The sequence below is a fragment of the Mustela nigripes genome, chromosome 2 (assembly GCF_022355385.1).
Source record: "Mustela nigripes isolate SB6536 chromosome 2, MUSNIG.SB6536, whole genome shotgun sequence".
NCBI lineage: Eukaryota > Metazoa > Chordata > Mammalia > Carnivora > Mustelidae > Mustela > Mustela nigripes.
Genome location: NC_081558.1, coordinates 25,928,703 through 25,942,692, shown reverse-complemented (window position 1 = coordinate 25,942,692; position 13,990 = coordinate 25,928,703). Strand labels below are relative to the sequence as shown.

At 35.6% G+C, this 13,990-nt stretch overlaps 1 protein-coding gene across 1 annotated transcript in view; it reads left to right on the top strand.

Annotated features, from left to right (window-relative positions):
* Positions 1-13,990, top strand: part of DNAH12 (dynein axonemal heavy chain 12) — a 209,709-nt gene that overhangs the window by 39,189 nt on the left and 156,530 nt on the right. The window contains exons 13-16 of the mRNA XM_059387847.1: positions 3,646-3,771; positions 4,809-4,943; positions 5,469-5,662; positions 6,186-6,429. Coding sequence (XP_059243830.1) covers positions 3,646-3,771; positions 4,809-4,943; positions 5,469-5,662; positions 6,186-6,429 — 699 coding nt within the window. The remainder of the gene's footprint in view (positions 1-3,645; positions 3,772-4,808; positions 4,944-5,468; positions 5,663-6,185; positions 6,430-13,990) is intronic.

Genomic DNA, 13,990 nt, shown 5'->3' with positions numbered 1-13,990 from the left:
TTTTATTCTTTTGTTCTTTATTAAGTTGCTCAATAATGCATTCAATTTTCTGGGAGACTATAATAAAGACAAGTCATATATTCAACACTATGTATCAACACAAGTGGATAAGGCTAACATTCACTATTCTGATGCTTGCATTTGCATTGATATTATATTAATAATTGTTAACAGGCTATATTCTATTTACATTTTGCCCCAATGTATGAAGTTTAATTGGCAACTCTAAAGTGATTTAAAATTGCAAATTTTAATGCCCTCACAGACTCTTAATTCAAGAGTGATAATGGTACACATACTAGTAACTTGTTTAATTTCTTTTTTAAAAAAATTTTAAAATTTTATTTTTGTACTTTATTTTTTATTTTTTTTAAAGATTTTATTTATTATTTGACAGGCAGAAATTACAAGTAGGCTGAGAGGCAGGCAGAGAGAGAGAAGGAGGAAGCAGGCTCCCTGCTGAGCAGAGAGCCCGATGCGGGGCTCGATCCCAGGACTCTGGGATCATGACCTGAGCTGAAGGCAGAGGCTTTAACCCACTGAGCCACCCAGGCACCCCGTACTTTTTTTTTTTTTAATTTATTTTTTATTTTCAGCATAACAGTATTCATTATTTTTGCACCACACCCAGTGCTCCATGCAATCTGTGCCCTCTATAACACCCACCACCTGGTACCCCGACCTCCCACCCCCCGCCCCTTCAAAACCCTCAGATTGTTATTCAGAGTCCATAGTCTCTCATGGTTCGCCTCCCCTTCCAATTTCCCCCAACTCCCTTCTCCTAACTCCCCATGTCCTCCATGCTATTTGTTATGCTCCACAAATAAGTGAAACCATATGATAATTGACTCTCTCTGCTTGACTTATTTCACTCAGCATAATCTCTTCCAGTCCCGTCCATGTTGCTACAAAAGTTGGGTATTCATCCTTTCTGATGGAGGCATAATATTCCATAGTGTATATGGACCACATCTTCCTTATCCCTTTGTCCGTTGAAGGGCATCTTGGTTCTTTCCACAGTTTGGCGACCATGGCCATTGCTGTTATAAACATTGGGGTACAGATGGCCTTTCTTTTCACTACATCTGTATCTTTGGGGTAAATACCCAGTAGTGCTATGGCAGTGTCATAAGGAAGTTCTATTTTTAATTTCTTGAGGAATCTCCACACTGTTCTCCAAAGTGGCTGCACGAACTTGCATTCCCACCAACAGTATAAGAGGGTTCCCCTTTCTACACATCCCTTCCAACACATGTTGTTTCCTGTCTTGCTAATTTTGGCCATTCTAACTGGTGTAAGGTGATATTTCAATGTAGTTTTAATTTGAATCTTCCTAATGGCTAGTGATGATGAACATTTTTTCATGTATCTGAGAGCCATTTATATGTCTTCATTGGAGAAGTGTCTGTCCATATCTTCTGCCCATTTTTTGATATGATTGTCTGTTTTGTGTGTGTTGAGTTTGAGGAGTTCATTATAGATCCTGTTAAGATTTTGATTAGGAATGCATTAAATAGAATTGGTACATTAAAAAAAAGAATTGGCACATTTATACATATATACTTCCAATTCATGATATCTCTTTTATTTATTTGCCTCTTCTTTAAATCTCTCAGCATTTTATAATTTCCTCTGTAGAGGTTGTACACATCTTTTTAAGATAAATTTTCAGGTACTTAATATCTTTTAATGTTATATTAAATGATATCTTTAAATTTTTAAATCTTTTTATTACCTGAATACAGAAATATATTTATTTTTTTATTTTTCTAAAGTTTTTATTTATTTATTTTACAGAGAGAGACACAGTAAGAGAGGGAACACAAGCAGGGGGAGTGGGAGAGGGAAAAGCAGGCTTCCTGCCAAGCAGGGAGTCCCATGTGGCACTCAATCACAGGACCCTGGGATCATGACCTGAGTTGAAAGCAGATGCTTAATGACTGAGCCACCCAGGCACCCAAAATATAATTAACTCATAAAATAATTAATAGACCTTATTTTTCAGATGAGCTTTAGATTTATATAAAAACTGAGCAGACAGGGGCGCCTGGGTGGCTCAGTGGGTTAAAGCCTCTACCTTCAGCACAGGTCGTGATCCCAGGGTCCTGGGATCAAGTCCCACATCAGGCTCTCTGTTCAGTGGGGAGCTTGCTTCCCTTCCTCTCTCTCTAACTGTCTCTCTGCCTACGTGTGATCTCTGTCAAATAAATAAATGAAATCTTTAAAAAAAATTGAGCAGATGGTACAGAGTGTTCCTATATTACATAGTCCCTGTTGCCCCTCCCCCAAGTCAATTTACTCGTTATTACCATCTTACATTAGTATGGTACATTTGTTACAATTAATAAACTAGTATCAATACATTATTAACTAATGTCCACAAGTTATTCAGTTTTTCTTAGTTTTTAATGTCCTTTTTCTGTTTCAGGAGCCTATCTTAGATGCTGCATTATATCTAATTGTGACTTCTTAGTCTCCTCTTGGTTCTGACAGTTTCTCAGATACATTTTGTTTTGTTTTATTTTTAAGTAACCTTCACACCCAACATGAGCTTGAACTCACAACCCTGTGATCAAGTGTTGCATGCTCTACCAACTGAGCCAGCCAGGCTCCCCCTCTTTTGTTTTGTTTTTAATGACCTTGGTAGTGTTGAGAAGTATGGGTCAGGTATATCAGAGGGTAGCCCTGTTTTGGAATTCATCTGATGTTTTTCTCATGAGTAAACTGAGGTAGTGGTTTGAAGGAGGATCACAAAGGTAAATGCCATTTTCATCACATGATATCAAGGGTACATATTATCACCATGACTTCCACTATTGGTGTTGACCTTGATCACCAGTCTGAAGTAGCATTTATCAGGTCTCTCCACTCTTTTCTCTCTCTTTCCACAATGTCCTCTCTGGAAGGAAGTCATTACTTGCTGCCCACACTTCAGAGTTGGGAAGTTAACATTCTCCCAGAGTAGAGTAGCTACATAATTTATTTGGAATTCTTCTACATGGAGATTTATCTCCTTCGCCCCTTATTAATTTATTCAATTACTTATTTACATCACTATGGACTTATGGATATTTATTTTATACTTTGCACTATAATATAAAATTTGTTATATATAAATTCATATTGATCACTGGATTTTTTCTTAATTTTGAAATTTCTTTTTTCTTTAAAAACCTTAACTTTAAAAATGTTGTATATTGAAGTGCTTGAGTGGCTCAGTCAGTTAAGTGGCTGACTCTTGATTTTGGCTCTCTGGGCCCTGGGATCAAGCTCTGCATAGTCAAGCTCTGTGTACAGCAGGGAGTCAGCTTGAGGATTTCTGTCCCTCTCTAACTGCCCCTCTGCCCCTCAGGTGTGTGTGTGTGCTCTCTCTCCCTCTCAAATAAATACATAAATCTTAAAAAAATAAAGTAAAAACATTATATATTTTTTATTTCTCTTCATTTTAATAGTTTATCAGAAGACTTTTTTGGGATGTTTACATATACCATTGTATAAATTACAAGTAGTGAGAGTTTGGTTCTGTCCTTATAAACATGACATGTTTCCAAAATGTTGTTTAGAGTATTAGAAATTTTTGGTTCCTCTCTTTTCCATGCCTTAGTTTTTCTACCTGGTGTATTATATCTGGAATTTTTTTTGTAGGAATCCAAACGCCGAATGAGTTACTTTTTAGATGTCTTCCTATTTTCTCAAGAAGACTTAGCTTTAAATTCAGCTACCCTTATGTGGCCTAGGAAAATTAATCCCATCTTTGATGAAAATGATGAGGTAAATATCTTTTTCAGTATATATTTTTGTCTTCTGACATTTTAAGCACATTTATTTGATCTATCTTTAAAAATTATATTTGTCAATATGAGTTTGGTGTTTATGGTCCTGCAGATTAAGAACAGGCTGTTGGGCTTAATACAGGGTCTGGTGAGAAGTGGGACAGACATTAAAGAGGTCAGAACTATTATAGACTGGTAATAATAGTAAGCATTGCCTTAAGTGTTTTGCAGTTAGTAATTCATATAATACCTGCAAAAATCCCAGGCGTTTCTATTTCCCCATTTCATAGATGAGAAAAGTGAGTCTCAGAGAAGTTAAGTAACTGGTCCATTATCAGAAAAGAAGTAGCAGATTCAGAATTTTATATCAGATTGAATGTAATTTAGATTTTGGGAAAGTTCTAGTGTAAACCAGCTTCTCCTAAAGTGGAAAGTGAGATGATATTGTAATAAAAAAACAAGTCAGATAAACCAAAGTTCTAGTGCAGATTTATGCTTTTTGACTTTGTGACATTGGACATGCCTCTTGATTTCTATATGCCTAAATTTCTTCATTTCTGAACTGGTAATAATAATAATAATAATAATAATAATAATAATAATAATAAATAGAAATAAATAATAGTAATAAATATTAATAAAATAAAATAGTAATAAAATAATAATAAACTAATAATAATAACTAATAATAAGCTAATAATAATAAACTAATAAACTAAACTACAGTGCTAATGTAAGTAAGGTATTAGGTAGTTCCTGACCCATGGCATGTGCTCAGTAAGAGGTAGCTTCTATTGTTATCCCAGCATTTGTTAAATAAAGTATGTAATTAATATAAAAGGTCATTTCAGAGAGCTAGGAAAAATTTTCTGGGTGGTTTATTATTTTTTTGTGTTTTTATATTAGTGTTACATTTTTTGTACTCATTTTTACTTCTGTGGTGTTTTTTATTACCATAGAAAGCATTCAAATTTCTGACTTTTAAGTTTCCTTTGTAACAAAATAATTAACCTGATCAAATTGTCTTTTAAAAAGCTCATTGAGAATGCTAAACATAAAAAGGAAAATGAGCTAATTGCCAAGAGAGAGAAACTGATTTTGGAAATAGAAAAGGAATCACGGCGCATGGAAGAATTTACAGAATTTGCAGAATTGGACCGCATGCAACAGGTATGATAAACACAGAAGAGAATAGCTCTGATAGGCTTGTAGATTAATACTGAATATTTTTGCATACATTGAAAAATATAGAAAAACATACTTATTATGGCAAAGAGGGGTCCGACTCTTAGGCCTGGAACTTGTATTACTTATGTGATCTTTCTTGTGACTTAGTTTTCTATCTGTAAAATAGATGGAACCATATCTTTTGCTTCATATCATAGTAGTGTTGTAAAGTTGATATTTAAAGTTGCAGTGTGGGTGACTGGTGGCTCAGTCGGTTAAGTGTCTGCCTGCAGCTGAGACCATGATCCCAGAATTATGGGGTCGAGTCCTGCATTGGTCCCCCTCTTCAGCTGGGAGGCTGCTCCCCCTTGCTCATGCTCTCTCTCTCCCTCTCAAATAAATAAAATCTTTAAAAAAATTAAGTTGCAGTGTAAATGCAAGGATACAACCTATGCAGTGTCATATAATCTTATTTTTTTTATAACATTACTTGGATATTTCTTAAGACAAAAAATTATTTGCTTTCAGTATGTGACAGATGTAAGGCAACTACAGAAACGTATTCAGGAATCTGAGGAAGCAGTTCAGTTTATTAATAAAGAAGAGGAACTTTTCAAATGGGAATTGACAAAGTATCCTGAACTGGATAAATTGAAAGTGAACATTGAGCCCTATCAGAAGTTTTTCAATCTTGTTCTGAAGTGGCAACGAACAGAAAAACGGTAATTTCTGGTAATGTAATAAAAATTAAGCAAGTTATGTAAAAGGATTTGTAAGATGTATAGTGATTTTTTGATGTTGCTGTTGGCTAAGTTTTTAAAAGTAGGACATGTTCGTCTATTGGAAAGAGAACCAACTGTCTTACAGGAGAAATGCCAACTGGTGCTAAAGTAGCACCTGACCTTACTAATTTATAAAGTCTCACTTGGGTTTTTCAGAGCTAATTCACTTTTTTATGCAGTTACTGAAGTTGACTAATATTTCTGAAGTCAAATCTGCATTTCATTTGGCTACTTTTAGTCATCCATTTATACTCTGATACATATTTTAGCACATGCAGCATGGCTAAGATGATGGTGTTGATCTTTTCTCTACCATCAGCTCTACCTATGTGATTGAGAAAAACTGCTAATTGCTCTTGCCCATAGTTGTTTCTCCTAAATGAAGAGCATAGCCTAAAGAATCTCTAAGTCCTCCTTTGCGTTCCAGAAGTTTCTGAGTTTAATATTTTGTCTTTCAATTCAGGTGGATGGATGGAGGGTTTTTGGACCTTAATGGGGAAAGTATGGAAGCTGATGTGGATGAATTTTCCCGAGAAATTTTTAAGACACTGAAATTTTTCCAAATGAAGCAAAAGAAGGAATTACAAGAAAAAAGAAAGGCAGCAAAAAGGCGATCTCTAGGAGAAGAGAGACTTGAAGAAGAACCGAAGGAGAATCCTACTATTACTATGTGCTCCACAGTAATGGAGCAGATAAAAGTTTTTAAGGTACGAACACATTTCATGACATTTTAGAAAGCCCTGGGAGGAGCTGTTCACATCATCCAGTGCTAATGGAGAGAAAGAGAAAGATTTGGAAGCAAATCCAGCTGAATCTGGAAAACTTGATCTATTACTAAATCCATGCTTCATCCTTTACTGATAAAGTCAATGAAATCAGTTCCTTCGTAGAACAATGCATGGCAAATAGCAAAGCCTAGAATGACTAGCCACAACCATATAGAGGGTAAAAAACAACTAGTGCAGACCAGTCAGCCTATCCAAGGGCAACACTGAAGGGTATCAATTAGTTGGGAAAGCTTTGAAGTCACACCACTTAGGTTTGTATCACAATTCCATGCTTGGTAGTGGCATACCTTGGACAAGCTATTTAGCCTCCCAGGCTTCAGTCATATTCACAAGGGGATAATTGTTTTTGTGACAATGAATAAGGCCTCCAGCATCCCTAGGCAGCAGAGAAGTGCATGTTCAGAGTGCAAACTTGGATGGGATTTGGGGCATTGTTCCTGTCTTTGCCCAGTGCTCTCAGAGATTCCATGAGCTGCCTGAATTTTTTTTTAAAGAAACCACTTAAAATAGTTTTCAATACTTAATATAGCTGTGTGACTTATAAAATATAAAACGATATATTTGAGGGGCACCTGTGTGCACCAGTTGGTTAAGCATCTGACTCTTGATCTCAGCTTAGGTCTTGATCTCAGGGTTGTAAGTTCAAGCTCAGTATTGGGCTCCATGTTGGGTGTGGACCTACTTAAAATAAGAAAAGTTGTATCTGGAAAGTCTCCTTCCCATGCTTCTCACCCATATAACTCAGGTTATCAATGTTATGACTTTCATGTGTCTACTTCCAGAATTTGGGTACATATATAACAATGTGAATATATATCCTTATTCTTCCATCTTTCTACATAAAATATAGTATACTGTATGTATTATTTTCCCCCTTTGTTTTGATTACTTTATCTTTGAGAGTTTTCTCATCCTGTATTACCTTTTTCTCTCTCTCTTTTTTCTTTGGAACTATATAATATTATATATTGGTACTAGATTTCCTGTGTGTGTGAAGTTGTGACTGCAAGGTAAATTCCAGAATAATAGTAAATGCCAGGTTAAAATCTATGGTCAAATGACCTTACATAGGGGCTATACCTATTTAAAGTCTCATCACCCTCAACAAGAGAATATCCTCAAACTTGGGTTTTTGCTAATCTGCTAAGAGAATTTTCATTTTTCTTATAACATAAAGTATTAAGCACATTTGTATATATTTAAGAATGTTTTGTATTTCTTTGTGAACTGTTGGGTCTTACCATTGTCTGTCTATTGAATTATTGGTTTTTTTCTTACTGATTTCTAGGATATAATATATATTAATCTTATTTATATTTCTATATTAATATTAATTATGTTAATATTTCTATGATGTATTAATTTCCTAGGACATTAAAACACACATGTATTAAAACAATATATATTATTATATGTAAAACATATATATTAGAGAGACTAAGCTTTGTCTATGATGTGTTTTGCAAATATTTGTTATTTGTTTTTTTGACTTTATCATGGCTCTTGTCTTACAGAAGCCTTTTTTAAAAAGAGATTTTTAGGGTGCATGGGTGGCTCAGTGGGTTAAAGCCTCTGCCTTCAGCTCAGGTCATGATCCCAGGGTCCTGGGATCGAGCCCCACATCCGGCTCTCTGCTCAGCAGGGAGCCTGCTTCCTCCTCTTTTTCTGCCGGCCTCTCTGCCTCCTTGTGATCTCTGTCTGTCAAATAAATAAATAAATCTTTAAAAAAAAAGATATTTATTTACTTATTTATCATTTAATTTTATTTTGTTTGAGAGAGAGCATGAGCAAAGGGAGCATGAGCAAGAGGAGGAGGGACAGAGGAGGGAAAGGAAGAGAGAGAATTTCAGGTAGACTCCCTGCTGAGGACAGAGCCCTACTTAGGGCTCGATCTCACCACTCTGAGATAATGACCTGAACTGAAACTAAGTTGGATGTTTAACCAACTGAACCATCCAGGTACATCCTTGCAGAAGCCTTTTTATGTTTTTATTTGAATTTAGATTTATTATTCCATAGTTAATGGGAAAGGAAGGTTTTTATTTTATGTAGTTTTCATTATTTTTCCTTTTTAAAAAAAATTAAGTAATCCCTATGCACAATATAGGACTCGAACCCACCACTCTGAGATCAAGAGTTTCATGCCCCACCAACTGAGTCAGGTGCCCCCATTCTTTTCCTTTGTGTACTGAATTTTAAATTATAGCTAGAAATGCTTTCCTCATTCCAAGATAATGTTTTCTTCTAGTACTTTCATAGTTTTTTTATTTGTTAACATTTTATTGAGGATTCTTGAGTAGAGAGGACATTGATCTTAATTTTCTTGTAATGTCTTTGTCAGGTTTTGGTATTAGGATTATATTGACCTTATGAAACAAATGGGAAGTTCTATCTTCTCTATTTTCTTTCTTTTTAAAAACGTTCTATTCATTTGAGGGGTGCTTGGGTGGCTCAGTGGGCTAAAGCCTCTGCCTTCGGCTCAGGTCATGATCCTGGAGTCCTGGGATCGAGCCCCGCATCCGGCTCCTGCGCAGCAAGGAGCCTGCTTCCCCTCTTTCTCTCTCTGCCTGCCTCTCTGCCTACTTGTAATCTCTGTCACATAAATCTCTGTCAAATAAATAAATAAATAAATAATCTTTTAAAAAATAATAAATAATAAATACATAAAAATCTTTTTAAAAATAGTTTTATTCATATGAGAGAGAGAGGTAGAGCAAGAGAGAGAGCACCTTAGCAGGGAGGGGGGCAGAGGGAGAGAAAGAAACGGACTCTCTGTTGAGCAGGGAACCTGACTCAGGGCTGCATCCCAGGACCCTTGATCAGCAGGGAGCCTGCTTCCCTTCCTCTCTCTCTGCCCGCCTTTCTGCCTACTTGTGATCTCTGTCAAATAAATAAATAAATAGAATTTTTTTTAAAAACACAGTTTTACTTATTTGAGAGAGAGAGAGAGAGAGAGAGAGAGAGAGAAGGCAAGCACGAGCAGGGGGAAGAGGGAGAAGCAGGCTCCCTGCTGACCCAAGCTGAAGGCAAATGCTTAGCCAGATGAGCCACTTAGGTGTTCCAAGCCCTTAACTATTAAAAGTCACTCCCCATTTCCTCTTTCTCCCAGAGCATGGCAACTATTAATCTACTTTGTGTCTCTGAATTTATCTACCCTAGACATTTCATATAAAGGAATCATTGTATATGGCCTTCAGGACTGGCTTTTTTCACTTAGCATATGTTTTCAAGTTCTTCAGTGTTGTAATATATATCATAGTTCATTCTTTTTTCTTGATGAATAATACTCTATTATATGGGTATATCACATTTCATTTATCCATTCATCACTTGATGGATGTTTACATTATTTTCACTTTTTAGGTCTTGTGAATAATGCCACTAGAATATTCATGTGCAAGTTTTTGTGTGGACATGTTTCACTTCTCTTGGGTATATACTTAGGAGTAGAATTGTGGGGTTACATGGTGATTCTGTGTTTAAATTTTTGAGGGACTGTCAAGCTATTTTCCGACTGAGCTACCCAGGCATTCCTGTCAAGCTATTTTCCAAAGTGGCTGCACTATTTTACATTCCCATCAACGATGCATGGGGTTTCCAATTTGTCCACATCCTTGTGAGAACTTTTTATTGTCTGTCTTTTTGAGCATAGCCATCTCAATGAGTATGAAGTGGTATCTCATTGTGGTTTTGATTTATATTTGCCTAATGAGTAAAGATATTGAGCATCTTTTCATGTGCTTATTGATCATTTTTGTATTTCCTTTGCAGAAATATCTGCTTAAATCCTTTGTCCACTTTTAAGTTGGGTTATTTTTCTCTTTATTAAATTGTGGGGTTTTTTGGTATATTGCAAATACAAGTCCTTTATGATTTAAAAATTTTTCTCCTGGGGCGCCTGGGTGGCTCAGTTGGTTAAGCATCAGACTCTTAATATCAGTTCAGTTTATGATCTCAGGGTTATGAGATTGAGCCCTGCGTCAGGCTGGGTATGGAGCTGGTTTAAGATTCTCTTTCTCAGGGCACCTGGGTGTCTCAGTGGGCTGAGCCTCTGCTTTCGGCTCAGGTCATGGTCTTGGGTTCCTGGGATTGAGCCCCACATTGGACTCTCTGCTCGGCAGGGGGCCTGCTTCTCCCTATCTCTCTGCCTGCCTCTCTGCCTATTTGTGATCTCTGTCAAATAAATAAATAAAATCTTAAAAAAAAAAAAAAGATTCTCTTTCTCCCTCTGCCTGTCCTCTGCCATTTGCATCCAGGCACAGGTTCTCTCTCTCTCAAAATAAATAAATAAATTAATTAATTAAAATTTAAATTAAAAAATATATATATATAATTTTTTTCTCCCATTTATTCTGATGATGTGTTTTGAGGCACAAAAGTGTTAAATTCTGATGATGTCTCATTTATCTATTTTTTTTGTTGTTGTTTGTGCTTTTGGTGTCATATCTAAAAAATGGTTGCATAATCCATGAATAATTACTAAGGAAGACATGAAATCTCTTAGAGATTTTCATTTATTATATCTTTAAGAAAAATCTTTCCACCATCTTTTCCTTGGATAAGGACAACCCAGGAATGGGCCCTTTGTGGCTATGATATTGTTGTTCACAGCTCTTCTTGATAGATCTAATACAAATTTGGGGATAATGTTACTGTATGCTGAAGGTCAGTAACTCTTAGGTGTACCTGTCTTAGATAGTTATGCTGTGCATTTTTTACTTGTATCAGATTTTATTTGTCCCTGATACCTTTGGGATTTTTTTGAGAAATGGAATAATAATGCAGCATCAGCGTATTAAAATATGTTTTAAACCTTAAAAAAAAAAGGGAAGCTGGGATTGCATTGAATCTTTAGATAGATTTGGCAAGTACTGCCATCTTAATGATATTAATTCTTCCAGTATCTGGGCATGAGGTATTTTTACATTTATTTAGTCTTCTTCTTCTTTTTTTTTTTTTACTTTCTCTATTTTAAAATTATTTTTATTAATATATAATGTATTTTTTTTAGGGGTACAGGTCTGTGATTCATCAGTCTTACACAATTCACAATTCACAGTACTCACCATAGCATATACCCTCCCCAATGTCCATCACCCAACCACCCCATCCCTCCCACCCCCATCCCCTCCAGCAATCCTCAGTGTGTTTCCTGAGATTAAGAGTCTCTTATGGTTTGTCTCTGTCCCTAGTCCCATCTTGTTTCATCTTTCCCTCCCTTCCCCCGTGACTCCTTGCCCTGCCTCTCAAATTCTGCGTATCAGTGAGATCATGTGATAATTCTCTTTCTCTGATTGACTTACTTTGCTTAGCATTATACCCTATAGTTCCATCAATGTCATTGCAAATGGCAAGGTTTCATTTTTTATGGCTGCATAATATTCATATATATATATATATATATATATATATATATATATATATATATCGCATCTTCTTTATCCATCCATTCATCTGTTGATGGACTTCTTTAATTTCTTTTAATAATCATTTGTAATTTTCAGTCTATAAGTGTAGCATTTCTTTTATTAGACTTACTCCTATTTTATCTTTTTTAAAAAGATTTTATTTATTTATTTGTCAGAGAGAGAGAGAGCAAGCACACCCAAGCAGGCAGAGTGGCAGGCAGAGGTAGAGAGAGAAGCAGGCTCCCTACTGAGCAAGGAGCCCAATGCGGGACTCGATTCCAGGACCCTGGGATCATGACCTGAGCCAAAGGCAGTGGTTTAACCAACTGAGCCACCCAGGCGTCCCTATTTTATATTTCTTGATGCTATCATATATGAGATTTTTTCCCCTCTACTTTCAGTTTTGGGTTTTTATTGCTAGTTTATAGAAGTACAATTGATTTTTATATGTTGGTCTTGTATCCTGCAACCTTGCTGAATTCATTTATTAGTTTTAATGGTTTTAAAATGAATTCCATAGTGGAGCACCTGACTGGCTCAAGCGGTGGAGCATGCAACTCTTGATGTCAGGGTTGTAAGTTCGAGCCCCACTTGGGTGTCCAGATTACTTAAAAATAAAATTAAGGGACACCTTGGTGGCTCAGTTAGTTAAGTGGCTGCCTTCCTCTCATGTCATGATCCCAGGGTCCTGGGATAGAGTCCTGCATTGGGCTCCTTGCTTAGTGGGGAGCCTGCTTCTACCTCTGCCTGCTGCTCCCTCCTTGTGCTCTCTCTCTGACAAATAAATAAGTAAAATATAAAAATAAAATAAAAATTTAAAAACTGAATTCCTTAGAATTTTCTATATACAGCATCATGTAACCTGTAAATAGAGCTAGTTTTATGTTTTTCTTTTCAATCTAATTGTCTTTTTACAATTTTTTTATATAATTAGTGGCTTGGATATTGACATTAGTTAATAATAATAATGTTAATAATTAGTCTTCTAGTTCAGTATTTTTGTTGTACAGGTCACATGAATTGACTTTTGTCCTTCAGAGAGAACACAATGTAGCAAGAGAAGTGACTGTAAACAACTGGTAATAGGAGGCAGAGTGAGAAATTCATGGGTAGAGGATAGCAGTATCCTTTGAAAGAAAAGGGCATGGAGCAATTAATTTTGTCATTTGGAAAACAGATAAGGCTTTACTAAGGAGGTGACCAGAAGTATCAGTATGATTTTGTTGGGCTTGGAACAGGAAAAGATAAGTGTTCTTTCTCTGTCTCTCTTTGTTAATACATTTTTATTATCTAATAGTTGAAGAATATATGTTACATATTTGTAAGCTATGAAGAAAATGAACATGCATGAATCCTTCCCTATTTTTTAAAATCGGAAGATTATCAATACTCCTGCTTCTCTCTATGTAATCCTTCCCTATCTTAAACCCTTTTACCCCCTTAAAAATAAGTATGTCATAAATTGTAATTCTCTTTTGTTTGCTCACATTCATATGTAACAATTTATACAAATATATCATCTATTTGTAGTCTTACATGACTTGATTTTTTTCACTCAGCCTTATGTTTCTAAAACTCATCCTTTATTTTCACTGCTTAGTTACGTAATTAGTTACATTATTTAGTTACCTAATTCATTGATTTTCCTACTTGTAGTCTTATGAACAAAAATCCCTCAAAGTACTTACATTTCATGTTTCTTCTTCTGTGAAATGTCTCTTTATGCCCTTTGACTCTTTTGTCACTTTTGTTTTAGTGGTTGTTTCTGAATTTTTATTGTTAGTTTATGGAATTTTTTTTTATAATATATTCTAAGTAATAATCCTTTGTCACTTATATGATAATGAATCTATCTTTATCATGGTATTTAGATTTTCTTTAACATCTTTTAATAAAATTATATGGTTTCTCCAAAATAGCTTTGCACAGTTTTCACATAATTTATTCCTAGGTAGGAGCACCCGGCTGGTTCAGTTGGAAAAGCATGTGACTCTTGATCTTAGGGTTGTGGGTGTGAACCACAAGTTGGGTGTAGAGATTACTAAAAAATATATAAATAAACTTTAAAAAAA